General features: G+C 36.7%; 1 protein-coding gene across 1 annotated transcript; it reads left to right on the top strand.

The window, feature by feature from the left end:
- The first annotated feature begins 23,999 nt into the window (after positions 1-23,999).
- LOC126661929 (E3 ubiquitin-protein ligase SINA-like 10) lies at positions 24,000-25,184 on the top strand. Its single transcript, XM_050355811.1, has 3 exons — positions 24,000-24,013; positions 24,505-24,618; positions 24,674-25,184. The coding sequence occupies exons 1-3, from the start codon at positions 24,000-24,002 to the stop codon at positions 25,182-25,184; spliced, it is 639 nt and encodes a 212-aa protein (XP_050211768.1).
- The last annotated feature ends 2,456 nt before the right edge of the window (positions 25,185-27,640 follow it).

Here is a 27,640-nt window from a genome sequence, read left to right as displayed (position 1 = left end):
TGACGTCTCTCATCCCCAAAGAGTTGCCACATCTCACCTCTTCGTCTGAACATAATGCATATGATGCATGTCTTATTAATGCATGTATTGATGTATGTAGTGATGCATTTCTATCAATGTCGTGGCAATTATCAATGACTATTACGGGTCTAGGCACAATTATGCTTTTTGAATCGTTAAAACAAATAACTTTTAAAAGTTATAAACTTCGAGTTTTGTAAGTTCTCTAGACCTTTAAACTCTGCTTCTAGAAAGTTCCTCAACTTCTACAACTTTGTATTCCTTCTTCTCACTCTTTCTGAAATTTCGATTGATCGAATCCAATAACATCTCTCCTGCTATCTGATGCTAAACACCCATATAAATAACATCAAGTCACATTCACAACAATTATATTCTATTCATAGGAGGCAATACCTCTCCTAGAAACTTCATTTCAAAAGTATATTATTCTTACTCTCTTTCGTCTGACATCGATAGCAAAGCCAACTGATGTACCCTATCTACCTGACATCGATAGCGAAGCCAACCGATGTATCTTATAAGTCTGACATCGATAGCGAAGCCAACCGATGTATCCTATATCCCTGACATCGATAGTGAAGCCAACCGATGTATCTTATATGCCTGACATCGATAGCGAAGCCAACCGATGTATCTTATATGTCTGACATCGATAGCAAAGCCAACCGATGTATCTGATTCTATTCATACAAATCAATCTCATATTATGCAAGCACATCTTATCGAAAACAAAATTATACGTATATTTATCCCGTATATACGTGTCACAGAAGACAAACAAACATTTCGCAAGTCGATCTATTATACTTATCACAAAACACTTTACGTAAACGACTGGGATCAGACACAACTCAACTCCATAGCTACAGTAGTTCCTAGGTTACTTAACCGACAAACGCATCTTAGCAGAGGTAACTGGACCAACTGCTCTGATACCACAATTGTCACGACCCAAATTATTGAGCCGAGACCGGCGCTAGGGAATGGGAGTGGTAGCTCCGAAACCCGTAGCAAGCCTAAAATCACTAATAATTTTTTTTTCTCGCATTTAAAAGTATAATATAAAACATTTTCGAAAAAACTCTTTTCAAATAATATACTCATAGATAATAAAATATTTTAATAGAGTTTACAATATAAAATACTGTTTGAAATCAAACTGTCTCCTTAATACTAACATCTATTGACTACTGCAGCTCTAGGAACTCATACTTGTGCAAGTCCAATGACTTCTGGCACAATGAAAGTGGTTTGTCTAATCCGACTCCGTCTACCTGCAAACATCAGAGTGAGGGGTCAGTATTTGGGAAAATAATGAGTGAGTTTGCAAGTTACTTATAGTATTATCAAAATACAGCGTTACCCGCTTAATACATATATAAACTTATGGCATAAGCAAACATTATTAATTTCAAAAGTGTGAGTCCAACTCACTAGATACGGGGACTTCCAGACTACACCGTAGCCGAGTGCTCACTCGTATCGAAATCATAAAGTGTGAGTCCAACTCACTGGTGGCCCAGCCCACTAGATACGGGGACTTCCAGACTACACCGTAGCCGAGTTCACTCTCGTATCGAATTCATAACATATTATACATAGACATATATTAATTCTTAATCATAAAGTCAGGTACTCTAGACTGACTCACCAATGATCATGCAGCCTATTGACACCCAATAGGTAGTTGGTCTCTTCGGACCGCACATTAGACACTTATCTCCAAAACAACGAATACAACAACATTCATATAATCAAATCTATCAAACAAAACAGCTTATACTAGCAAATCATATAGATACGAGATATTTAATAACAATACTCATAATATAAGAAAATAACTTTTATACTAATAATATGCGAAAGTAAATTTGCCACTCACCGTGACCGCTATCCAAAACTGCACTATTATAATCCTGCAAGCGTAAGCTCCATGCGTTGTCCAATCACGTAACCACTCCAGCTAACTGACTTGGTAGCTTGTCGGTACGTCAGTTACTTAATCGAGTTACCTATACATTAAATCCGTAAACGTAGGCTTAGTATTCAAACTCCTAAGTTATAAACTTAAGTTAACATAATCGTATTTCAAATACGATTCTTAACTTGATCATATTCTAATACTTAATCGAGATATTCATTATATCTCTTATTCATGGATTCATAAACTCGGGTTCCTTATATCCCGAAATTCTATTCGAACTTGTTATGTTCGATATCCAAATCTCTTATTTTTGGGGTCCGTGATTCACTTTTAATGTTCGACGTACTTAAAGTCGGAAATCTAGGTCGAAACGGGGCAAAATGGCTTTAAACAACCTCGTCGTTGGTTGTGCGAGCGCACAAGAGGATGTGTGCGTTCGCACAACCGTGTGTGCGTTCGCACACATAGGTGTGCGCTCGCACACCTTAGTGTGCGATGCACATTGTGTGCGTTCGCACACAATGGTGTTCGTTCGCACACCTCGTGTGCTTCGCACACCGTGCATTCGCACGGTCCGGAATCCGTCTCCGGCCGATCCCGACGTGCCTAATCTTAATTCCGACATGCCCCTATCTCATTTTAACACAATTTCAACTCCAAATCTATCAAAAACCATAATAGAAACGCGATTACATTTCGTTTAATTCGTTAAAAACGAATTAACCCTAATCCAATCATTTCAAAACCAAAAATCATCAATTTACCTCGATTTGAAGCTTGACGATGATAGAGAATCAAATTCTGAACAAATCGATATAAAGAACTCGTGATTTGGGCGAGAAACGGCGAAACGGCGACGGATCGTAATGATCGCCGTTTTCTTTTCTCTGGATCATCTGATCCTTCTCCCCTTTCCTTATTCATAAGGAATTCTTATATATATCTTGGTTAATATACTCTTTTAATCCTTCATTTCTTTAACTTAAACCATTTCTCTTTTAAACTTTCTAATTTAACCAAACGGTTAAATTATCCTTTTATACGTATTACTTATATTCAGTTAAATAATAATTAGCCCAAAATTATTATTTTCCTTCAATAATATTTTTAATTGCTATTCTTGAGGCTTAATTGGCTAATTTACGTTTTGGCCCTTGAACTTTTCAAAAGTTGCAATTTAGCCCAAAATGTATCCGCGTCCGAATTTTAAAAGGTCTCCGATTGACCCGAAACTTTTACCACATATATTATAAAACATTTCGCGGACCTTGGCGAAATAATTTCCATTTTAAGTCGTAGTGGCTAAATTACCGCTTTAGTCACTGTACCTTATTTCGAACTTTTCTTGACATTTTTCCTTCTAATTCCAATTCTAACTTTAAATTGAAATATAATATTAAGTTTCTCGAAAATTATTTCCAATATCCTCACCCTGGCGAAATAGGACTGGACACGTAGTTCAATTAAATGCTTAAATATTTTGGGGAATTACAAGTCATAACCCTGGAAAAATTGGGAAAACAACGAGGTCAGATATACTGAGATGCGTTCATACCACTATTTACATTTATTAAGTGGAAAACCTATAAACCCATTTAAAACATTTTAAATAAACATTATGAGTAATAGTTGGAACCCTAATCCACAAATATTCTAATATATAACTTTAATTCAATAGGCCTGCTCCCGAGAGCTAAGCTACACCGAGTTACCAGCGACCACACTTAATCCATATCTAGAATCCCGAGAGCTGAGCTACACCGAGTTACTCTACCTGGTCCCGAGAGTTATGCTCACACTGAGTTACCACATTTCACAATATACCTTACCCAGATATTTACCGGTGCGCACGCAGTCCTGATGAAGCCCATTAGGTAGCATGTTCCAACTAAGAGCCATAATGACAAAAACAGTTCGCAATTGTACGTATACAACATATAGATATTAAAATATCAATTTACTTAATAAAGCGGTAAATAGTAAGTACAAACTCACTGTTTGCTAATCCACGTGATAACCTGGCAAGCAACTAATCCTTGTTCGCCTCTAAAGAACGAACACGCGACGAGTCTAAACAATATAAATAAAGATTAAAATAGACCCTGACTCTAAAGAGTACTAGACACCACATAGGACTAGCACAAACAACAAGTCAAGCTAAAACAAATCCAGAGAAACCACAATACTCAAATAATGCCCAATTAATACAAGTCTATTGAGTTCTCGCTTTAAAACCCATTTCATAAAATATTATTTAAATAGATATTAAATAATAATTCAACTTTCAAATAGTGGGTTAGCCAAGATACCAATAACTACCAAGCTAACCTCACTTGTCGGGCAACACAAGTCTAGCCCAACTCACATCTTAAAACAAATTATAAACCACAGTTTATAATTAAAAAACAGTTTGATAAAATAATACTTCGTTTTAAAACGGAACTCAATATCTACAATTTCAAGTAACCCAAGTTACAAACCAAAAACTTATCCGAATAAGTTTAGAAAACGTTTTAAAATTAAAACGTAGTTTTGGTCAACTTGTCACCTAAAGTCAATATTCTCAAAACCTTAATTACCCAAGTAATTATTTGGTTAAAAGATATTAAGATCGATTTTTTACAATAAGAACATAGTAATCAAGTTATACTCAAAACTAATATCCTTTTCAGATTTGAGATGATACTATAATTAGCAAAACAACGAAGTGAATAATCTTTGAAATTTGTTTGCATGGTATTGTTTAATTCAATTATCCATATTATATGTTATTATCTTCATGCAAAAATAGAACACCAAAAGCCATAACCATTATGAACAACAATCTCATGTTGTGACTTATAAGCGAAACCGAAATACAATTACACAACAATGAGCTGAAACTAAGCCCAATAGTTTGAACAAGTGTGATGTATAACAACATATAGTGAACTTATAAAACCAAGAAACATGGCAGCAACATAATCGAGAGAACGGCGGCCGCAACACGACACAAGTTTGATAGGTTTTGACATACCGTTCAATAGTAGAATCACTATACGATTTCCATAGATGATTCGGCAGAGAAAGGCGTGAGATTGTGACATAAACTCAGCAGGAAAACAAACCCAAAAATAGAAATATAAATCGGCAGCCACAACATAAATCTTAGAGAAGGATTGAACGGCGATAGAACGAAAGGATTACGTACCAAATCGAGATTAAACACGTAATGATTAACGAGGTCGCTGAAAAACGATGAGTCGACGAAGAGTTCCTCAGATTAATGCTACAACAAACGAATCATGAACTTAGGACGATAGTGACGTATATCGAATGAGTTAACGAGACGAACATAAGAACTTACCTAAATCCGACGCAATGAATGAAGAATGATGGTTGTAATGTTTTCAGTAGGTTTTTCTCTGAAGAGGGTCGGCTAGGGTTTAAGAATAAATTAGGATTCTGAAACGATGAAAAAGAAAACGTGTGACAGGTCTTTAAATAGACCTGTCAATTGCAGCAACTCGCAGTGTGCGGGCGCACACTGTCGGTGTGCGGGCGCATAGTGCAGGCCCGGTCCAGAAAAAGGCCGGTTCGATGCAAACCGAACTCGGAAGCATCTGAATCAAAAATCAAACTCGAAAAGTATCAAACCACGAGGAAAATGAGCAAAAAACCCTCTAGAAACGTGACCGAAAACACAGGGTATTACACTACATCACTACTGACAAGAACTTCCTCTGTACATTCTTCCCAAAATACAGACTTCAGAACAAGGATAAAAGTCTGTCACTTCTAAAAAAAGACTATTTACCTGAAAAATAGGTATATCAACGGGGTCAGTTAAAACTTAGTGAGTTTTTAAATTTAGAGATGAGTATTGCATAAAATATCAAAACAATGCTATAAAACAATCATTCATATGCATCCTCCTATAATTTCTGATCGAAACCCTAAACCTTAGCATGTATTGCATAACCCATAACTGCTGGTGTCTTGAACAAGTTTCTAATACTTATTCTTGATGATTTAGTCCCGGGATAATTCTACCGAGTTCAACTATAACCGTATATTACAGTTCCGGGATAATTAAACCGAGTTAAACTTGTACTACCTCATATCTAATAATCGAGGCGAGTCCCAGGATAATTCCACCGAGTTAAACTCCCTAGAGATAGGTACCGAGATATTTCCACCGAGTTCAACCTAGTGTCTATCGTGTTCTCGAGAAGCTCTCCGTCAATCGCTGATACTGTAGATTCTCTGATCTTTACCGGTGATCACATGGTTCCTATTGCCGTCCAATAGGAAAGTTCATTTCATCGGATTCATACATGTTTCAAATCCATAATGTATGCATTTCAAATAAGCATTTTATTTATAAACAATTCTATGCAATTGTATGAACATTTTGCATAAAAAGAAATGCATTTTAAATACTGCACATGTAAACATCGATATAAACTCACTGCTTGCTATTTTCCAAAAATTTTGATCTCGATACCCATCAAACTCCCTGAGCTTCATGCCTGGTATTACCTTTCCTTAGATCTAGAACAATCAACTATAATACTCGAGTAAGGATCTAATTTAAAATAGACTTTAGACTCGAGAATTTAAACTTATACACAATTCGTTGAATTTTTGCTTCTAATATCGATACGTGCTATATACATTCGTTGATATACTATTATATCGCTATATGCTTTTAGGTTTATCATACAAACCTAAATTTCAAAACGTCTATTTGATTTTCTTATCAAATAATCGACATAATAGTTAATCTAACTTTTAACATTTCAGCGCGTATTAGTTCGTCGAACATTCTATCGCATACTCTATTTATTTATCGTTATTTGATTTTCCCTATCAAATAAACTAACGTTCTATATCCATTTAACGTTTATTTATCTCATTAATTGTATTCTCCAAATCCGCTTATAAAATGACAAATACTTTATTCTTTGCTAACGTAAATTTCCATCACAAAACGTCGCACTATCGCATTCGAATTCGATTTAAATTGTCAAACTCTAAAGCTAGCTATTATTGATCAAAACGTCCACCTTCTTGATGATTAGGGACAGCTCAAGCAGCCCCTATGGACTGCCATCACACGGCGGTTTTCTACAAGTGATAAAATTTTGCTTCAACGATTTTGTACTGGCGGCAGAATTTTGCTTTCGCATTTCCTTTAATTGTTCCCCAATCTTCCTCCATTTTTCAACATTGCCGTCGTTTTCTCTTATTTTTAGTAACTGTTACCGAACAAGAACACCACTGTAAAAAAAAAACTTGGCTCAAAAACATTACAAAAAAAGAATAGGGTTCGTGGTTGACTAACAAATAGTCTGGATATTTTACATGCACAAAGCCTAAACCAGATGTAAACGTTTGATTGATTGATTTTATTAGGTGATCTTGAAAAACCTATAAAATCGTTACTACGTGTCATGGCACTCCAACGATGTCTAAGTGATGGGCTGAAATTGCATTAATGGGCCAATTTTAAGTGATTAGTCCTTTAATCTGTTATTACTCCCTCCGTCCCGTTTAAGAAGGGACATATCCCATTTTTATTTGTCCCATCTAAGAAGGCCATATCGTGTTTTCTGTGCTAATTTATATTGAACTTCCACTTTTATCCCTTTAGTTATTTCAATATGCATTAAATACAACTCAATTTACAATACATTTATTCTATTATTAGGAAAAACCATACTAATTAATAGGGGTAGACATGACAAAATAAAATATTGTCTTATTTTATTAATATTTGTGCAAAATTCATTTGTCCCTTCTTAAACGGGACGGAGGGAGTATTTGATTTGGAATGCTTTTGGAAAGCGGTAAACAATGCTGGCATGCTCAGGGGCTGTTTGATATACATACAAGGTTAGGAATACTTTTTAACCTCGTTGACTTTGAGTGCCTTCCATTACCGCGGGTTTCGACCATCGGTCTAGTCAGAATTGGCTTTCGGTCAGATCACGAGAGTTGTGCGTCTCATCAATACGGCTCTACTGGTTTGATCCAGAGTCGATTGCAAGTTTTGGTTAGGCCGGAATCGGTTCTGAAAGTTGCAGGTTTGCTGGGCCTCGGGCTTGTGGGCCCGACTTATACACTATGTTACGTAGTTGGAATTCTGAGTCCGTTTTACATCAGGTATGGCCTGTTGCAATACAGAATATTACACTACATGAAATTATCTACGTCTGGGTTCAAACTTGGTCTGATTCAGAGTCCGGATGACCCCGAAAACAGGTTTTGAAGTACAGATCAAAGTTCGGAGGATATGGGAGGCTGGGGAACGAAGAACACGACGCCGGTGTGATTTCCGGCGCCGAGAATTCATAGTGGCGGCGCCGCCACTTTGTTCTAGCAGCGCCGCCAGTTGCAGGTGTTGCAGCGGCGGTTCGTGACAGTATTTTTGAGATTTTTCTTTTGCTTCTTTCTCGCTAGTTTCATGTCTGTTTCTCATGCAAAAGTAGTCAAAATCGCATAAAATTGAACAAGGAATCATAATATAGCACTTACAGAGTGATTAAAGCTCATTTAAAAAAAATATTTTTGGGCAGCAACTTTGAAAATAAGTTTTTCATGGCAAACAAGCTCAAAGTTACACGTAATGTGCATCCTAAGAGCTACAATTTACTAGGTTTCCGGATTTGAACATATTAAACGCATTAAATCAGTCATTAACATGCCTTTCCATTAATTTCATTATAATGTCACAATTTTATAATTAAGCTTAACATGGCAATTCTATGGCTAAAATTAACGAATTAACTAATATACACCCTAATTCACACATTCACAGTAACTATGATGTGTATGGCATACAATCTAATGGAATAATCAAAGGAATAAATATTGAGGGTCCTCAGAATTACCAAACTAAGTCCTTGGCTCGTTTGCTGGCGAAGTGGATGCGAAATCCAGCTTTGACTCCGTGCGAATGTTGCGTTCTTGGAGAATTAACACGTATCAGTGTTTTTAGGACCGGAATGGATGTGATTTTATGTGTGTGTGGTGGAATATTCGGCTATGCTATTCAAGGGGAGGGGCCAAATTTTCTTTCTAATTTTCTAGGGTTTGTGTGCAACCTTTAGTCATGCTGGCTTAAGGCTATATTTATAGCGATTTACGAGGTCTAGGATTAGCTTAAGTGTAGTTACAGGCTTGTCCTTCTAAAGTTTAGATTAGGTTTAAAGAAGTGTTAAGTGATAAGTCTAGAAGTATTTAGGATTAACTTTTAATTAATCAAATAAGAATTTTAACTCTAATTTTCGGCTTTTCTTGCTAGATAAGTAAAAAGATGCTAAAAGACAATTTTAGTATCTAAAAGTGTCAAAAAGGCTACTAAGACCCTATAGGTTTGGTCATGCTCAATTTCGGTTCGCAAAACTTGCAAATTGGCACATAAACTTCTAAGACATTGTAATTAGTCCAATTTATGGACTTAGACTACAATCTCTTTGGATTTTTATGAAGTATTTATGCCTAACTGCATTTTAATCGTCCAAATTTGTAGCTGTGCACAGATTAGGCCTGCTTAGATTCCAGCAAAAAAATCGATAGCCGTCATCCGAACAGATTTCTCTAGGAATCATCATTAAACGCTTTAGTCCCTTATCACTTTTTTATCTGTCCGAAAAATAGGTGTGTACAATCTGTAAAAAAGAAGAAGAAATGGATCAAGGGAGGAGTTGAAGAATTTCTTTTTTTGATATTTTGTGGGTTGGTTAAAAAATTTAACTTCACTAATTTCTCATTATTAACAGGTTTGAAGTTTGTGTAGGTGCAAAAAAATGAAGAGAAAAGGAAAAGGAAAAGTAAAACAAAAAGGAAAAATGGTAGTCTACAACAGGGACTCCTGGAACACCTCAGTATGGCTTGATGGATAGTTTTGAGCAGCGATGATGTTTATGAATATATGTATTTAGTCTAATTTGTAGGAACATTTCAATAGAAATTTGTAGTGGTTAATGATGTGGTTGATGCATATTAAAGTTGATGACTGTTAAAGTTGATGAATTTATAGGACCAATTAAGTAGAAACATGTTAAATTGGTTTTTTTTTTCTATAGATAAATTGGTTGATTGCTTTGGGACCACATTTTTTGACTTTTTATGCTTTTTAATAACATAATATGCTTTGTATGCTTGATGACTTTGAAAGTTGAGTTTTTAATATGTCTTTATATGTTGGAACTGTTGTTTTACGAAATTAAATATTGTTGGTTTGTGTACTTAATGATAGTTGTTGTTGTTTGTTGGTTGGTTAGTTGGTTGAATGTATTGTTGTCTATTTTCTGTTTCTGTAGTTTCCCTAATTATTCCATTATGAACTTGCACATTAGCGGAGAATTTGGGGAGTGGGATATCATAATGGGGAAGTCAAGAGTAGGGTGTATAACCTTGATGAGATTAGAATATAGAAGCTTGATAAATGGGTTGCAAAATTATTACCTAAGTCGCTTGTGGATTACCATTGGAAAGAGACGGCCGTAGAATATCATGATGGGATAAAACTAATTACCCATGAGAAAGAATTTACACTACTAAAATGCTGGCTTTTAGCGACGGATTTTTCTGTCTCTAAAAGCATGAAATCCGTCGGGAAAACGTTTCCCGACGGATTCGATCCGTCGGCAAAATCCTCGTCGCTAATTTTTTGGCGACGGACCAAAAAATTTGGCGACGGATTTTTCAGAAATTGCCGACGGATTTTAGCGATGGATTTGAATCCGTCGCTAATTACCGACAGATTTTAGCGACGGATTTAAATCCGTCGCTAATTGAAAAAAAATAAAAAAAATTAAATCGTAAAAATAAATTATTATTATTTAATCGGTCACACACCCGTCACCCTCCGTCACCCACCTGTTGGCCGACGCCCTTTGTTACCCATCCGTTGCCTCCATCACCCACTCACAATTTTTACAAACTTCCCAGTAGGTTGAATATTCCATTATGAACTTGCACATTAGCGGAGAATTTGGGGAGTGGGGATATCATAATGGGGAAGTCAAGAGTAGGGTGTATAACCTTGATGAGATTAGAATATAGAAGCTTGATAAATGGGTTGCAAAATTATTACCTAAGGCGCTTGTGGATTACCATTGGAAAGAGACGGCCGTAGAATATCATGACGGGATAAAACTAATTACCTATGAGAAAGAATTTACACTACTAAAATGCTGGCTTTTAGCGACGGATTTTTCCGTCACTAAAAGCATGAAATCCGTCGGGAAAACGTTTCCCGACGGATTCAATCCGTCGGCAAAATCCTTGTCGCTAATTTTTTAGCGACGGACCAAAAAATTTGGCGACAGATTTTTCAGAAATTGTCGACGGATTTGAGTCTGTCGCTAATTACCGACGGATTTTAGCGACGAATTTAAATCCGTCGCTAATTGAAAAAAAATAAAAAAAAAATTAAATCGTAAAAATAAATTATTATTATTTAATCAGTCACACACCCGTCACACTCCGTCACCCACCTGTTGCCCGACGCCCTTCGTTATCCATCCGTTGCCTCCATCACCCACTCGCAATTTTTACAAACTTCCCAGTAGGTCACCCATCCTTCCCATTGCTCCCACTCATTACTCTTTAACTTTGAAGTTCTCCCGCGTGTATCTCCACCTGAACCAGCTCAGCTTCTTGTTTTTATGTATATATATATATATATATATATATATATATGTATATTTATATTTAAATGGGAAAAGGGTCATCTATGCCCCTAAGGTTTGTCTACAAGATCAAATGAGCCCTTAACGTCCGGAAAGGTTCAAATATGCCCCCAACGTTTTAAAAAGTGAACAACAAAGCCCTAATTGTGACTTATAAGTGAGACGTTGGGGGCATGGTTGTCAAAATTAGGGGCCTGGTTGTTCAATTTTTAAGACGTTAGGGGCATATTTGAACCTTTCCGAATGTTGAGGGCTTACTTGATCCTCGAGTCAAACGTTAGGGGCATAAATGACCCTTTTCCCTATTTAAATATAACTAAAAAATAACAAATACTTCCTCCCACATTTTAAGATAATTATTTTTTATAATTAATAGTTATTTTAAATAATTACTAATGAATAAATAAATAATAATGTTTTTAATATATTTCATAAATAATTATGTTATATTTAAATAATATTATATTTAATTAAAAAAAATTATAATTATTTTTTTCTTTAATAATTATTTTCCTAAATAATTTTTTGGTAAATAATTTATTTTTACGATTTATTTTTTTTATTTTTTTAAGTTAGCGACGGGTTTATATCCGTCGCTATAATCCGTCGCTAAATCCGTCGGTAAAACAATTTTAGCGACGGATTTTGAATCCGTCGGTAAAACACAGTTTTTTAGTAGTATTATGGAAATGGCTAGGGTCGGGGCAAAGGCAGGGAGTGTTGAGGTGTATGCTAGGTAGTATACCCTAGAGATGTTAGAAAATAAAAGCCTAAGAAAAATCCTAGTCCTTTTCCATCCACTATTGTTTTAGAGGAAATTAAGGAAGTGAAGGACAATTACAGCTATCCTATGCTGGGCCTAGTGTTGAGTAAGGAAAATAAGACTATGCATGGGGATGTTGGCTTTAGAAAAGAGGGGTCAGGGGTGAGAAGAAGGGCACAAAGTAAGGGGCCAGGGGTGAAAACTCCAAGAAATCAGGGGCCATGGTTGAGAAGAAGGTCAACAAGTCAAGGGCCATGAGTGAGAATTTCAAAAAGTCAGGGGCCATTGATGGTTAAAAGTTAGGTAGCTGAATGGGAACCTGATCCCTTTATGGACATACATGTTGATGACAAGCATGGATCAGGGGTTACTGAGTGGCTAAAAACGACTATTGAGGGGCTGCATGAGGGCCTGAAGGAGGGAAAAATGAGGGGCAAAATGAAGCCAAAATGAGGGGCAAAATGAGGGGCACAAAGATGAGCTGAGTGAGGGTCTGAATGAGGAGCAAAATAAGGAGAAAAATGATGATAAAAAATGGCAGGTGGGAATTGATGAGGTCAGTGAGGGGCTGAATGAGGGGGGACCTACTAGTAATGAACAACGGAAGCAGGGGGGCCTTGATGAGCTTAATTAATAACTAAATCAGGGGGGGCCTACAGGTGATGACCCATGGCTGCAAGGGGGACTTGATGAGGGGCCAACTCAGGGTGATGACAAGTGGCAAAAATGGGGACACTTTGATGATTTGTTAGAGGGGCTTTTAACAGAGCTTTGGGGACTGTTTAAAAGGCCAATGTAAAAGAGGGGGTTGTTCCTGAGGGGCACAATGATAAAGAGAGGGAGCCTATTAATGAGCGGCATAATGTGCAATAGGGGGGCTGTAAATGAAGGGCAGAATGAGCAAGAGGGGGGCAGAATAAGAAAAAGAGTGGAGCTTGTGAATGAGGGGAATAAAAATATGGAGGGGCAGAATGTGGAGGATGAAGTTTAGCCTAAAGTTGATGATTACATTGTGGATCCCGATTATAATGTATGAGATGATGAAGAAGAATTAATGACTGAGCTAAGGTCAACAGGCCAACTACATGGAGAGTCATCAGTTCCACAATATGGAGAAGAAGTTGATGTTCAGTTAATAAAAAAATTTGGTGGCAGACCAACGGGGACTACAGAGGCATATTTTGACCAGGTTGTATAGAAAAAACCATACACCGAGATGTATCAGAAGCTGACTCGGACTACATTTCATTAGATGACAACAACACAACATCAGATTCTAATGATGAGAGTGGCAGGTTGTTTGTGATGTTTGATGAGCAGGCTGAGAAAGACAATCCCTCGTTCAAGATTGGAATGTTATTTACTAATAAGGAGAAAGTTCGAGAAGGCATGCAGGCAATGGGGTATAAAATACAGGTATCAGTTCCATTTCCCTTGCAATGAGAAAACTCGGGTTAGGTGCAAGTGCTATGAAAGCTGTGGTTTCTGGATCTTTTCATTCAAGAAAGTTATGTTAAATCCAGAAGATCAGACATTCCAAAGAAAGTCCTTCAACTTGGAATACACTTGTGCTAAGAAGAGAACCAACTTTCACATCAAAAGTGCTTATTTGGCAAACTATTTTTTGGAAGAGTTCATGATCAATCCAGACTACACCCTTAAGAAGTTTGTTGCAAAGATCCAAAGGGAGCTGAAACACACAATAGGTACCCAGAAAGCAAGAAAAGCAAACAAGACGGCCTTGGCTAAGTTGGAGGGGGATGAAGATGGGCAGTATGCCAAACTGTATGACTTCAAGAGGGAGGTCCTAAGAACCAATCGTGGAAACACAATGGAGTTTAAAGAGCCTAACGGGAAATTTTAGGGCATGTACATATGCTTTGATGGGATGAAGAAGGCTTTCAAAAATGGCCTTAGGCATATTGAATGCCTTGATGGTTGTTGGTTGAAGGGGAAGTATGAGGGTTAGTTGCTTTCTGCTACTGGTGTTAATCCTAATGATTGCATGTACCCCTTGCAATGGCCTGGGTGAAGGTGGAGAACACCAATTCTTGGACTTGGTTTTTGGAGCTGCTAAAGTTGGATCTGCACTTGGGCAACAGCTAAGTATTCATGTCTAATAAACAAAAGGTACTTACTTTAGCTCATTTTTTTTTCTTTCTTTTTATGCAAGCTGCTTCTAACTGATTAGGGCCCACAATTGATGAAAGTATAAACTTTAGGGTCCACAGATGTTGAAAGTATAAACTTTAGGGTCCACAGTTGATGAAATTTAAATAGTTTGAGGTCCACAAATGATTACTTTTATATAATTTAGTGTCAATTAATTAAATGAAATTATAATATAGGGGACATAATTAAATACATCTTTATAATGTAGTGTCCACAGTTGATTTAAATTATGTAATTCAGGGTCCACAGTTGATCATTCCACCATGAACTTAAGGGTCTATTATGCTGTTTCAATTGCAGGGCCTGGTCCATGCCTTGCAGGAGCCTTTTCCCTATTCTGAGCATAGATTCTGGTGGAGGCATCTGTGGTCAAATTTAAGGTCCATATTTCACCATAAACAATTGAAGCCTTGCATATGGAACATTGGGATAGCCTCCTACAAATCCAAATTGGATGCGGCAAAGAAGGCTTTAGGAGACAAGCATGCAGAGGCAGCCACATGGATTGGTGAAAGACCAAGAGAGCATTGTTCTAGGGCCCATTTTGATATATTTGTGAAGTGCGACATTCTCCTCAACAATTTGGCCGAAGCGTTCAACAAGTTTATCCTGGTTGCTAGAGAGAAACGAGTTTTGACCATGTTTGAAATGATTAGAACGCAGCTAATGAAGCGGATAAATGACAAGCAAAGTTTTGGGAGGAAAATTGAGTCACATTTGTGCCCTAAAGTTAGAAAAAAGCTTGACAAGATCATCGAGGAGGGCTATAAGTACACCCCAACCCTACTAGTAGAGCACAACTTCAAGTGAATGGTACCGGGGGGCAGTTTATGGTCAATATGGATGAAAGAACTTGCAACTGTAGACGATGGGATCTAACTGGGATTGCAAGCATTCATGCTTGTTCGTATATTTATGAAAATAATAAAAGCCCAGAGAGTTATGTCGATGACTATTATAGCAAAGCTACATACAAGCGAGTTTATAGCTTTATTATCAACCCGATAAATGGGATAATATGTGGGAAACACACTAAAACCCCTTCCACATCATACTCCTGCGATGAGGTAAAAGGAGGCTAAAGAGCTTGAAAAGCAGTATGCCGTGAAAGTAAGCCAAGCACATGCCAAGAGGGCCAAATTACCACGCAAGGGGAAGCACCAAGTTCAGTGTAGCACATGTGGAAAGATTGGCCACAATAAAAGGCATCATTTAAAGGAAAAGGGACAAGATTAGGGGGGAGGTGAAAAGCAAACAGTTGTGAATAAAGGTGAAAGACAAACTGTTAATGAAAGTGAAGGACAGAATCCCGATGTAAGTTAACTTTTTCAAATTTGAATTGCATTTTTATGTATTTTTGTTAACTGTGTGTGCATTTTTTATAGGCTACTAGTTTAGTGCCTCATGCGTCCCAGAAGACCAGACATTCCAATTTGAAATAGAAACAGCCTCCGTAAGTCCTTTTAATACTTTCATGTGTTGTTCTTTTGTGATTTCATGCGGTAATGTTCAATGGGCTGTTTTTATGGAAGTCTAATGTTGTTGACAAAGAGGAGCAACCTATTCAAGAGGAGTAGAATCTTCACAGCCAAAGGAGTGCAGTTGATGATGCTGCTCCACCCCAACCACGTGCTCTTCAAGCTGATATAGGAAAGCGCAAGAAGATTTGTAAAGATGAGTCTTCTAGATACAAGAACTATTTGAGGAAACGACCTAGGCAGAGATACGGGCTAATAATCACACATGGCCCATGAACTTTAGGGGTACGGGCGCTAAACCTCCTGATGTTTAAAAACGGGCGCTAAACCCCCTAAGTTTTGTGTCGGCGCTCACAAAACCCCCTGAGTTAAAAAAATCGGCGATTTTTTTGTTTTTTGTCGACGCTCGATTCCTCGGCCAGACACCAACTGGCGGCGCCTGTCCCCCCTGCACGCATGTCTGACATCTGCTGCTTGTCTAAGAATTTGTCAGTAGACTTAAAAAAAATTAAATGCAAAGTAACTGCGGTAAGTTTTCTTTTTCTCTCTCTTACTTTTCCTTTTCCCCTCTCTCTTCCCCTCAGTTCCGTTTCATTTTATTTTCTTTTTAAATATTTTCTCCTCTCTTCGTCTTCTTCGCTCATTCCACTGAGACTGACCTAGGGTTTTATCCTTTTCCATTTTTCTTTCATTCTTTCTCATTTTCCTTGCATTGTTCCCCATTCTTCCTCCATTATTCAACATTGTTTCTCATTTACCGAAAAGGAACACCTTTGTAAAAAATATAAGAAAATTCGCTGAAAAACCTAACAAAAAGAGAATATTACATCTGCAACAAAGAAGAAGAAAGTGATCAAGGGAGTAGTTGAAGATTGTTTTTTGATAAAGGTAAGAAATTTAAACTTACTTGCTATTTGATTTTTTATGGGTTGGTTAGAAATTTTAACTCCACTAACATGGTTGGCAGGTTTTTAGTTTGTGTGGCTGCAAAAAAATGAAGAGAAAAGGATTCAGAAAAGGAAAACAAAAAGAAAAGAATGAGTCCAGAAGAGGGACTCCTGGAACTCCTCGGTATGGCTTGATGGATAGTTCCAGCACCGATGATGTTGTTGAAGGTATGCTTGTAGTCTATTCTATAGGACATTTGTGCTAAGAAATTGGCGGGGGTTGATGACTGTTAGAGTTGATAAATTTGTAGGACCACTTAATTAGAAACATGTCAAATTTTTTTTAGAGATAAATTGGTTGATTTCTTTGGGACAATTTCTTTTTGGCTTTGTATACTTTTTAAATAATAGAATATGCTTTGTATGCTTGGTGATTGTGATAGTTGAGTTTTTAATATGTCTTTATGTGTTGGAACTGTTGTTTTAGACAATTAAGTATTGTTGTTTGTGTACTTAATGATGGTTGTTGTTGGTTGGTTGGTTGGTTTGTTGGTTAAATTTAGTGTTTCCTTTTATTCTGTTTTTCAGTTTTCCCTGCAGATTTAAATTGTTTTACCATCAACTTACACATTGGTGGGGAACTTGGGGAGTGGGGATATCATAACGGGGAAGTGAAGAGTAGGGTATTTATCCTTGATGTCATTAGAATGGCTAAGTTTGATAAATTGGTGGCAAAACTGTTACCCAAGAAGCTTGTTGACTACCATTGGAAAGAGACAGTTGTAGAATATAACGAGGGGATAAAACCAATTAGCCATGAGGAGGATTTTATGGAAATGGCTAGGGCTGGGGCAAAGGCGGGGACTGTTGAGGTTTACGTTAGGGAGTACTCCGTTGGGGATGTTAGGAAAATAAAGCCTAAGAAAAGTCCTAGTCCTCCTCCTCCATCAGCAGTTGTCTTAGAGAAAATAAAAGAAGCGAAGGACAGTTTCAGTTATCCTAGACTGGGCCTAGTGTTGAGTCAGGAAAATTGGGCGAAGCATGGGGATGGTGTCTTCAAAAAAAAGGGGCCAGGTGCGATCAGAATGGTACAAAGTTAGGGACCAGGGGTGAAAACTCCAGGGAGCCAGGGGCCATGGTTGAGAACAAGGTCAGCAAGTCAAGGGCCACTAATGATTCAAGGTGAATGGGAACCTGAACCCCCCCTGCGTACACACATGCTGGTGAATCAGCGGTTCGACAGTGGATTAAAAAGAGAATGGAAGATCTGATGAGGGCGGGGCGTAGTGAGAGGCAAAATCTAACTGAGAGGCTTGAGGAGGGGCCAAATGGGGGGCTGAACGAGGGGAAAAATCAAAATCTATATGAGGGGCTAAATAAGGGAGAAAATCAAAATCTGAACGAGGGCCTAAATGAGGAGTTGAACGAGGGGCAGAAAGATAGGGTGACCGAGGGCCAAAATAAGGGGCCATACGACGACGAGCATAGGCAGATGGGAATAGATGAGGTTAGTGAGGGGCTTTATGATGGGTTACCTGCTACTGATGGGATGTGGAACGAAGGGGACCTTGGTAAGGTCAATCAAGAAGTTAATCAGGGGGCCCTGTTGGAGATGAGCAATGGGAACCTGAGAGGCCAAGTCAGGTTGAGGACCAGTGGCAAGTGGGGAAACTTCGATGAGTTGTTAGATGGCCTTTCAGCTGAGCTTCGGGAGCTATTCGAATTTTCCAGTGTAAGAGAGAAGGATGTTCCTGAGGGGCAGAATGTGCCGAATGAGGGGGCTGTAAATGAAGAGCAGAATGTGCCGGAGGATGGGGCTGTAAATGAAAAGCAGAATATGTCGGAGGATAGGGCTGTAAATGAAGAACACAATGTGCCGGATGAGGGGCCTGTGGATGCAGAGCATAATGTGCAAGATGAGGGGGGGCTTGTGGATGCAGAACAGACAGTGCAAGAGGAGGGTGGGCCTGTGGATGATGCATTTGACCCCAATCTTGATGATTACATAGTTGAACCCGATTACAATGTATGGGATGATGACGAAGATTTCTTGACAGAGCTGAGATCAACAGGCCAACTAGACGGAGAGTCATCAGTTCCAGTCAATGGGGAAGAAGTTGATGTTCAATCAACACAGAGGTCTGGTGGCAGACCAAGGGGTAGTACAGAGGCAAAATTTGGGCCATGTGGTGTAGAAAGAACCATAAACCAAGATTTGAATGATGCTGAGTCAGACTATATTGCATCGGATGACAACAACACAGCCTCTGATTCTGATGGTCAGACTAGTAGGCGGTTTTCCAGGTTTAATGAGGAGGCTGCGAAAGCCAATCTCTCATTCAATGAAGGAATGTTGTTTGATAATAGGCAGCAGTTCAAGAAGGCCTGCAGGCAGTGGGGCATAGTGAACAGGTATGAAGTTTGGTTCCCGTGTAATGAGAAATTAAGGGTTAATGGAAGCAGTCGTGGAGGCTGTTAAAGTGTTTTGCCACAACAAAATTTATGGATGCACAAAAAGCTTCAGTTACGACGCAAAGACAAAGCACGAGAAGTACTGTTCCTTCATAGCGTGTTCATGCCCGCTTCCAGACTGCAATGTCAAAGGGTCGTCCAAAATGATTTATGCTCACTGCAAAGAGATGCATAAAGATTCTTTTATACCATTTCATTTTGGTCGTAGATTCGGTGTTTCTCTGAACTTGGATGATAGGGGTTTACTTCTTCAAAAGGAAACATCAGATACTGTGTTTGTTCTGAACAACACAACGTCTGCCTATGAGAATATTATAACTTTGTTTTGTCTTTGACCAATGTCAAACAGACGCTGCCCTTCTGACATCGAAATAAAATTTACTGAATCCTCCATTGATAGGTTTCATTCTTCTATGCTGAATTTTCAAGACACCAATAGTTACTACCGTTCGTTGACAGGGTTCCTTCTTGATAGCAGTGATCGTGATTTTTTTCCTGACGGGTTGGTAAAGATGGAGCTTTGTGTATGTCGATCATGGGAGCTTGGTTTGGACGATGACATGTAATGATAAGGATGCTGCCCTAAGTCAAATTCTATGTCTAATTATGTGTTAAGTTTTTCTGTAGTAACTTTGTTTAGTAACTTTGAATATATAAGTTAGTTTTTCTATAGTAACCTTTTCTGTAATTTTGAATATGTAAGACTTTTAATCAGTATGTGTTGTATAATAGAAGTAATGAAAGATAAATATATTAATTATTTTATGTTTCTTAAAATATTATTTTAAGGGTCCACGATTGATTATGTTATAATAGTTCAGGGTCTTTACTTGATTAAATAATACAAGATCAGGGTCATTGGTTGAATAAGTGACAAAAGTTTAGGGTCCACAGGTGAACAATGGCCCTAAAGTTTAGGGTCCACATGAGAACAAAGGCCCTAAAGTTCAGGGTCCACAGATGATCCTAAAATTTAGCTTCCTAACAACCAATACATAAAAAAAATAACATTTCAATAACGACCAATACACAATAATAAACGGGAATATCATAAGCAAACAATACTTTTCGAACATTTAATCAGCCAGGGCAAAAATACAAATTCTCAGTATTAATACAGATTGCAAAAAAAATATTAACCTAAAAGGTTACAACTATTGATCAATAACTTTGCACAAACAAAGGTCACTCAAGTGTGTCAACCTTCAGTCTAAACCACCAGACTGCTGCTTCTCCATCAACAACTTCACTTTGCAGCACATCCAGTGGTTCACCTGGACCTTCAATCTGCACCACCTTCACTGGTTCACCAGGACCTTCAATCTGCAGCAACTGCACTGGTTCAGCCTCAGCAACAGCCTGCAGCTCCAATGCATCATCCCCATATTCAAGTTCTTTCAACTCAAATGTCTGTCCAAATACAGGCCTTAGGTTGCACATGTCAACACAGCTTAACTTCCTAACATACACATCAACACTACCATCTTGTGCCCCAGCCAGTGCCATGTCCATGACATGGTCATCATTTTCCATAGGAATTAATTCTTCAGTATACATGCCAGCCCGCCTCCAATAATACATTAACAATCCCTGAACCTTCAATTCAAGTAACCACTTATTTACAGTATTTAATCGTATATCCTCAATATAAAATTTTCTGACAGCCACATCCTCATTAAAATAACCAAACCCTTCAAAGTCTCCATTGTAGTTCAGAATAATTTCAAAGACCTCAAAAAAACATTCTTCAGTAGGAGCTGCGCAAAGCAACAAATTTAAAAACAAACAAACAATTTTCAATTAATGAACCGGTAAAACCCAAACTGAAACAACAACCAATGACAAACTAGAAACAAAATACCCGCAAAAACAACATCCCATAAAAAAAATCAGCCACAAAATTGAAAATAATCAACAAAAATATAACAGAGACCAGAAATGCCAAAAAAAAGTTCCAGGACAAAAACTCATACCTTTTCGTTTCTTCCCTTCTCTTTCTTCTTTTCCCATTTTCGTCGTTTTTGTGGATCTCATTTTCTGAAAAATAACAGAGACCAGAATAAATTTAAAAAGAGTTCGGTAAATGAGAAACAATGTTGAACAATGGAGGAAGAATGGGGAACAATGCAAGAAAAATGAGAAAGCATGAAAGAAAAACGGGAAAGGATCAAACCCTAGGTCAGTCTCACTAGAATGAATGAAGAAGACGAAGAGAGGAGAAAATATTTGAAAAGAAAATAAAATGAAACGGAACTGAGGGGGAAAGAGAGGGGAAAAGGAAAAGTAAAAGAGAGAAAAAGAAAACTTACCGCAGTTACTTTTCATTTAATTTTTTTTTTAAAAAAGTCAATTGACAAATTCTTACACAAGCAGCAGATGTCAGACATGCGTGCGGGGGGGACAGGCGCTGCCAGTTGATGTCTGGCCGAGGAATCGGGTGCCACGTCGACAAAAAACGAAAAAATCGCCGAGTTTTTCACTCAGGGGGTTTTGTGAGCGCCGCCATAAAGGTTAGGGGTTTAGCGCACATTTTTCAACATCAGGGAGTTTAGCGCCCATACCCCTAAAGTTCAGGGGCCATGGGTGATTATTAGCCCAGAGATATGTCTTTAAATTTATGTTTGTTTTTGTAAATATGCAGTAACATTTTGATACACTGTGCATAATTTAATTATTTTGGTGTGCAGATTGTGGTTTGGTTTATATTGTATTTATTTTGTGAATTGATGATGTTGGTTTGGTTGTATTTATTTTGTGAATGGTTTGTTCGATTATATAAATTAGATTGCAGATGTGTATTTGTGAATGGTTATGTTGTTTGATGTTGTTGTAGGTTTGTGAAAATGAGTAATGTGATGGAACCATGTTCACTCACTGTTAAAAAGTATAATCAACTCCAGCCCCTCATTTACTAATAATGATCAAACATGGACCATAAAATTTTACGGCGTGATCAACAATGGCCCGTAAGTTAAACAACCAAATCACCCATGGCCCATAAAGTTGCAGGTTAAAAGCATGGCCCATAAATAGCGGGTGTTATCACAACTAACACATGTGTTAATAACATTTAAACTCATAAGAGACAACGATAAGTTATTTGGTCTGGTTCTTTGTTTTTTCTTTCTTTGTTTTATCTATTTGGTTCTTCGTTTCATTTTCCATTGTTTTTCTTCGTTTTATCATATTTCTTCTTCGTCTATTCCTCTTTTTCTGCTTACGGAGTTAAAGATTTAGGGTTGGAAAATTGGGAGCTGATTTATAGCAAGAAGAAGACCACCAATAGAAGGAGTAGCTGTACAAGTGGTTTGCGATTATCGAATCCCATGTCATTTAGATATTTCTTAAATGGATAGAAACCCTAGTTGAAGATTTAGAATTTGTTCTAAGCGAACTGTAAGTAGTTGATGTGTTTTATAAATAAATTCTATCTTCTCCATGTAAGGAGCCTTTAAATTTTGACCTAAATTTTCCAGAATCAGTGTGATTTTTTTTGCTTGGCTTAACAATGACATGTCTTATCAAGTGATGGTGGTCTGAGGCTTGAAAAGTCAGCTTAATGTCATGACTGCACAACTGGAGGAGGCAAACAAATCGGTTGCAGCTAAAAATGATGAAATCCAAAAAATAAATTGTGACAATGAGGGATTGAAGGAGTCCCATTAGATGTACGCAAAAGAAAATGAAATCTTGATTGAGGTAAGTGGTCTACTTTTAATGGCAATAGACACACTGAAGGACCATATCAAGCTCATGGAGGTTAAGTGTGCAGACTTGGAGAGGTCAACCAGGATCACAAAGTTTGGTTTTTCTGCTGCTTGTGTAGTTGCAGGATGCAATTTAGCCTTACATTGCATGAGGAAAAATTGACTCACTATTATTAGCCTAGTTTGTAATCTTAGGTATTTTGCTAAGCAAAATTGACTTGTAATATTAATGAAAAATATTGACTTGGCATGTAATTAATTAATTAGTAATTTACTAATTATTAATTTATGGATGTTTACTAAATTTTTAATTTATGGACCTACGGTTGATTATTTAACAAAAGTTTAAGGTTTACAGTTGATTACTAAAGAAGAATATAAGGTCTAAGGTTGATTAATATAGTAAACTTTAGGGTACACGGTTGATTAATAAGTTCAATATGAGGGTTCACAGTTGATTAATAAGTTGAATAAGAGGGAACAACCAGTGTGTTTACTAACACACACAACCAACTACCCAACAAAAGCAATATCTTAATACATTTCAATAACAACCAATACTGAAAACATAACGAAAGAAGTAATTTTTATTAAAAATTTAGAGGAACTACAGTTTACTTTAAAAATAAAATTCTATCTTCGTCCCAAAATAATAGTCCAATTATTAAAAACACACATATTAAGTATAGTTATTATAATTAAAATATTATAATTTTCCTATTATAATTCCTAATTGTTAATAAATGAGACTTCCTAAAACAACTAAAAACATTAAATGATGATTGAGAAATATAATAGTGCATTAACAATTGTCAAAATTAATAGTTTATAGCCATTTCTATATTTATAAAATATTTAAATATGTTTTTCAAGTATTTATTTTATAAAAATGAGTTTTTCAAGGTATAAAAGTTTGTTACCATTTTGGGTAATAACTTTTTCATCTCCCTATAGTTCATCTAATATTAGTGCGGCAAGTAATTAAATAAAATCCTTGGAATCGGAAAAATTCAAGAATTAATGTACCCTTTGATTAAACTTTCATTAAATACATCCACTAGTTCACTTCACTTGGAAAGAAATTCAATGCTTATATGAAGAATTTAAACAGACACTTCTCCGACTTATTTACATATGTAATCACAACACAATGCTTTTGCTTATAGATATTAGAGTCTACTCATGATTCATATTTAAAGTAACGCGAAAATGTCTGATAATATTATCTCTTCATTTGATCTTGAACTTATTAATTCCCCCGTCTGCTGCGAACCTTTAACCCTTCCCATTATTTAGGTTTCTCTTCATATTTTTCTCATGTATTTTTATATGTTTTCATATTTGTAACTTTTAATTAGGTCATACTTAATTATATAATTTTTGATTTTATTCAGTGTGAGAATGAACATACAACTTGCAACACGTGCTTTGTCAAAATTGGAAAATGTCATTCTTGCACTTTTGCCTATTGGTTTAATGCAGAACCAAACAATGGAAGCAGTTATTGAGTCTTTAAAAGTTTTTTTGCCAAAACAAAATTTATGGATGCAAAAAAATTTTCAGTTTCGATGGAAAGATAAAGCACGAAAAGAATTGTTTGTTTATAACGTGTTCATGCCCGCTTTTTGACTGCAATGGCAACGGCTCATCTGAAATGATTTATGCTCACTGTAAAGTGATGCATAAAGATTCGGTTACACCATTTTATTTTGGCCGTAAATCTGTTGTTTCTCTTAAGTTGAATGATAAGTTTTTTATTCTTCAAAAGAAAAAATCAGATATTGTGTTTTATAAGAACAACACATTGAGTTGTTATGGGAATATCATAACGTTGTGTTGTCTTGGAACATTACCAAATGGATGGTGCCCTTATGATATTGAAGTGAAATTTAATGATTCATCCAGTCACAAGTTTCATTCTTCTACCAAGAACATTCAACACACCGATATCTATTACCGTTCTTTAACAGGGTTTCTTCTTGATAGTGAACATGAATGTTTTGCTAATGGTTTGATAAAGATGGAGATTTGTGTACGTCCTTCATGGGAGCTTGGTTCAAACGATGATCTTTAATGACGAGGATGATGCCCTTAAGTTTGCTTAAGATCTTCTTTATGTCTCTAGCCTAATCCATTAATTTCAGCTTGTTTATGTATTAACTTTTTCTACCTGTATTTTCAAAAAATTGTGGTGTTTGTCTATGGATTCAGATAGTATTTTTTTTGTTGATTAATTATTGTCCTTTGATAATAATTTTATCGTTAATTATAGCTACTAGAGAAGAGATTTTATATGAACTTTTAATTTGAATAAAAATTGGTATTAAAAATCGACTTGTTACTTATTTATTAAATTTATAGATGTTTGCTAAATTATTAATTTATGGGCTATTGTTGATTATTTAACAAAAATTTAAGGTCTACAGTTGATTACTAAATAAGAGTATAAGGTGTACGGTTGATTACTAAATAAGAGTATTAGGTCTGAGGTTGATCAATAAAGAAAATTTTAAGGTCCATGGTTGATTTATAAGTTCCATACGAGGGTCCGTTGTTGATTAATAAGTTCAATATGATAATCAGTGTGTTTACTGACAAACACAGCCAACTACCCAAAAAAAGCTATATTTAAAAAGGAAAATAATACATTTCAATGTGTATAACAACCAATATTGAAAAAGAAACAGCAATAACATAAGCAAATAATACATTTCCAACATTTAATCAACCATATGAAAGCTTAAAGCCAAATGGCAAAAATCCACATTCTTACAAAACAGTATTAATACAAAATGCAAAATATATATTAACCTAAAAGGTTACAACTGTTCCATAACTTTGCACAAAAAAGGTCACTCAAGTGCTTCAATTTTCTGCACCTCCACTAGTTTACCTATACCTTTAATCTGCAGCACCTCCACTGGTTCACAGGGACCTTCAATCTGCATCACCTCCACTAGTTCACCTTGACCTTCAATCTGCAGCACCTCCACTAGTTTAGCCTCACCAACAGCCTGCAGCTCCACTACATCATTCCCAACTTCAAGGTTTTTCAACTACAATGTCTGTCAAATTACAGTTCTTATGTTGCACACCAAACACAACTTAACTTTCTAACATACACATCAACACTACCATCTTCTACTCATGTCCATGACATTGTCATCATGTTCTATTGGCCTTAAATCTTGAGTAAAATCCATGCCACCCCGCCTCAAGTAACCACTTATCTAGCCTATTTAATCTTATATCCTGAATATCATATTTCCTAACACTCACATCCCCATTAAAATAACCAAAATCTTCAAAGTCATCGTTGTAGTTCAGAATAATCTCAAAGAACTCAAAAACACTTTCTTCAGTAGGGGCTGCTCAAACCAACCAACAAACAAACAACCAACTTTTACATAATGAACCAGTAGAATACCAACCAAACCAAAATAATAACCAATGAAAAATTAGAAATAAAATACCAAAAAAATGAATAACTTCCAATAAAAAAATCAACCACAAAATTCCAAATAATCAACAACTAACAAACACAACTTCCAAAATAAATGTTCTAGGAAAAAAGACACATACATTTTCGTTTCTTCCTTTTCCTTTCTTCTTTTTCCATTTTCGTCATTTCAGTGGATCCTATTTTTTGATATAAAACAGAGACTAGAAAAATATAAGAAAAGAGGAGGACCATAAAAAATTGAAGAAAAAAAGAGGGGCAAGAAAGAAGAAGAAAAAAGCAAAGGAGGAAAGAAGAAGAAGAAAAAAAAGGAACATAATGGACTGCGAGTGATGAAGAATGAGAAGATAGAAGGAGTAGAAGAAAGAATAGCATGTTCATGGACGACAAAGGACTAATAAAAATCAGAGTTAAAGTGTATGATTATGCTAGTACTAAACCGCACTTTAACTAAAACTATATATATAACATTAGAAGTAGGTTTTGTACCCAGAGATTTCATTTGCGCAGCAAATGAATATGGGAGCTACCTGCTTCCTTTGAATGGAGGCGGAAAAGTTAGGTTTTGTTGCGATTCGACCTAATTCGGGATTTCAACTCCAATTTCTTTGATAATCCGCACGTATTCGAGGTAATAACCGTTAATTTGAATTCGGTTATTGATAAAATGGATTATATTTGAGTTTTAAACGGTTATCAAATCGGTCAATTGAATTATACGTTTGAATTGTGTTCGGATTGCCTATACGTGTAATAGGATATCGAATTAGTGTTTTTAAACGATTGGAGTAGGCCAGAACGGTCTGGGAATTGAAAGTCCGGGGGCTGCTGCACGCCCAGCGTGCTGTACGGGCGCACAGCGAGCGCCAGCAGCAATTTGTTGTGCGAGCGCACAGGAGGCTGTACAACCGCACAGACTGTGACCGAGGAGGAAGAAATTTAGGGTTTTTCAAACCCGAATTTTTTCTAACGTGTTTATGCAATCCGAAAACAACCTAAATGGACTTGTAACACAGATTGACGAATGTTAAGCGAATCAAAAGATTGTAAAGTAAAAGGATAGTTTGTTT

This window comes from Mercurialis annua, linkage group LG8 (assembly GCF_937616625.2).
Source record: "Mercurialis annua linkage group LG8, ddMerAnnu1.2, whole genome shotgun sequence".
NCBI classification, from domain to species: Eukaryota; Viridiplantae; Streptophyta; class Magnoliopsida; order Malpighiales; family Euphorbiaceae; genus Mercurialis; species Mercurialis annua.
The sequence above is the reverse complement of the archived record's forward strand: the minus strand, read 5'-3'. Positions and strand labels throughout refer to the sequence as shown.

Coding starts and splice junctions, on each gene's coding strand:
- LOC126661929 (XM_050355811.1), top strand. Junction 24,619..24,673: donor ACAATGGAAGCAGTTATTGA/GTCTTTAAAAGT, acceptor AAAAATTTTCAG/TTTCGATGGAAAGATAAAGC.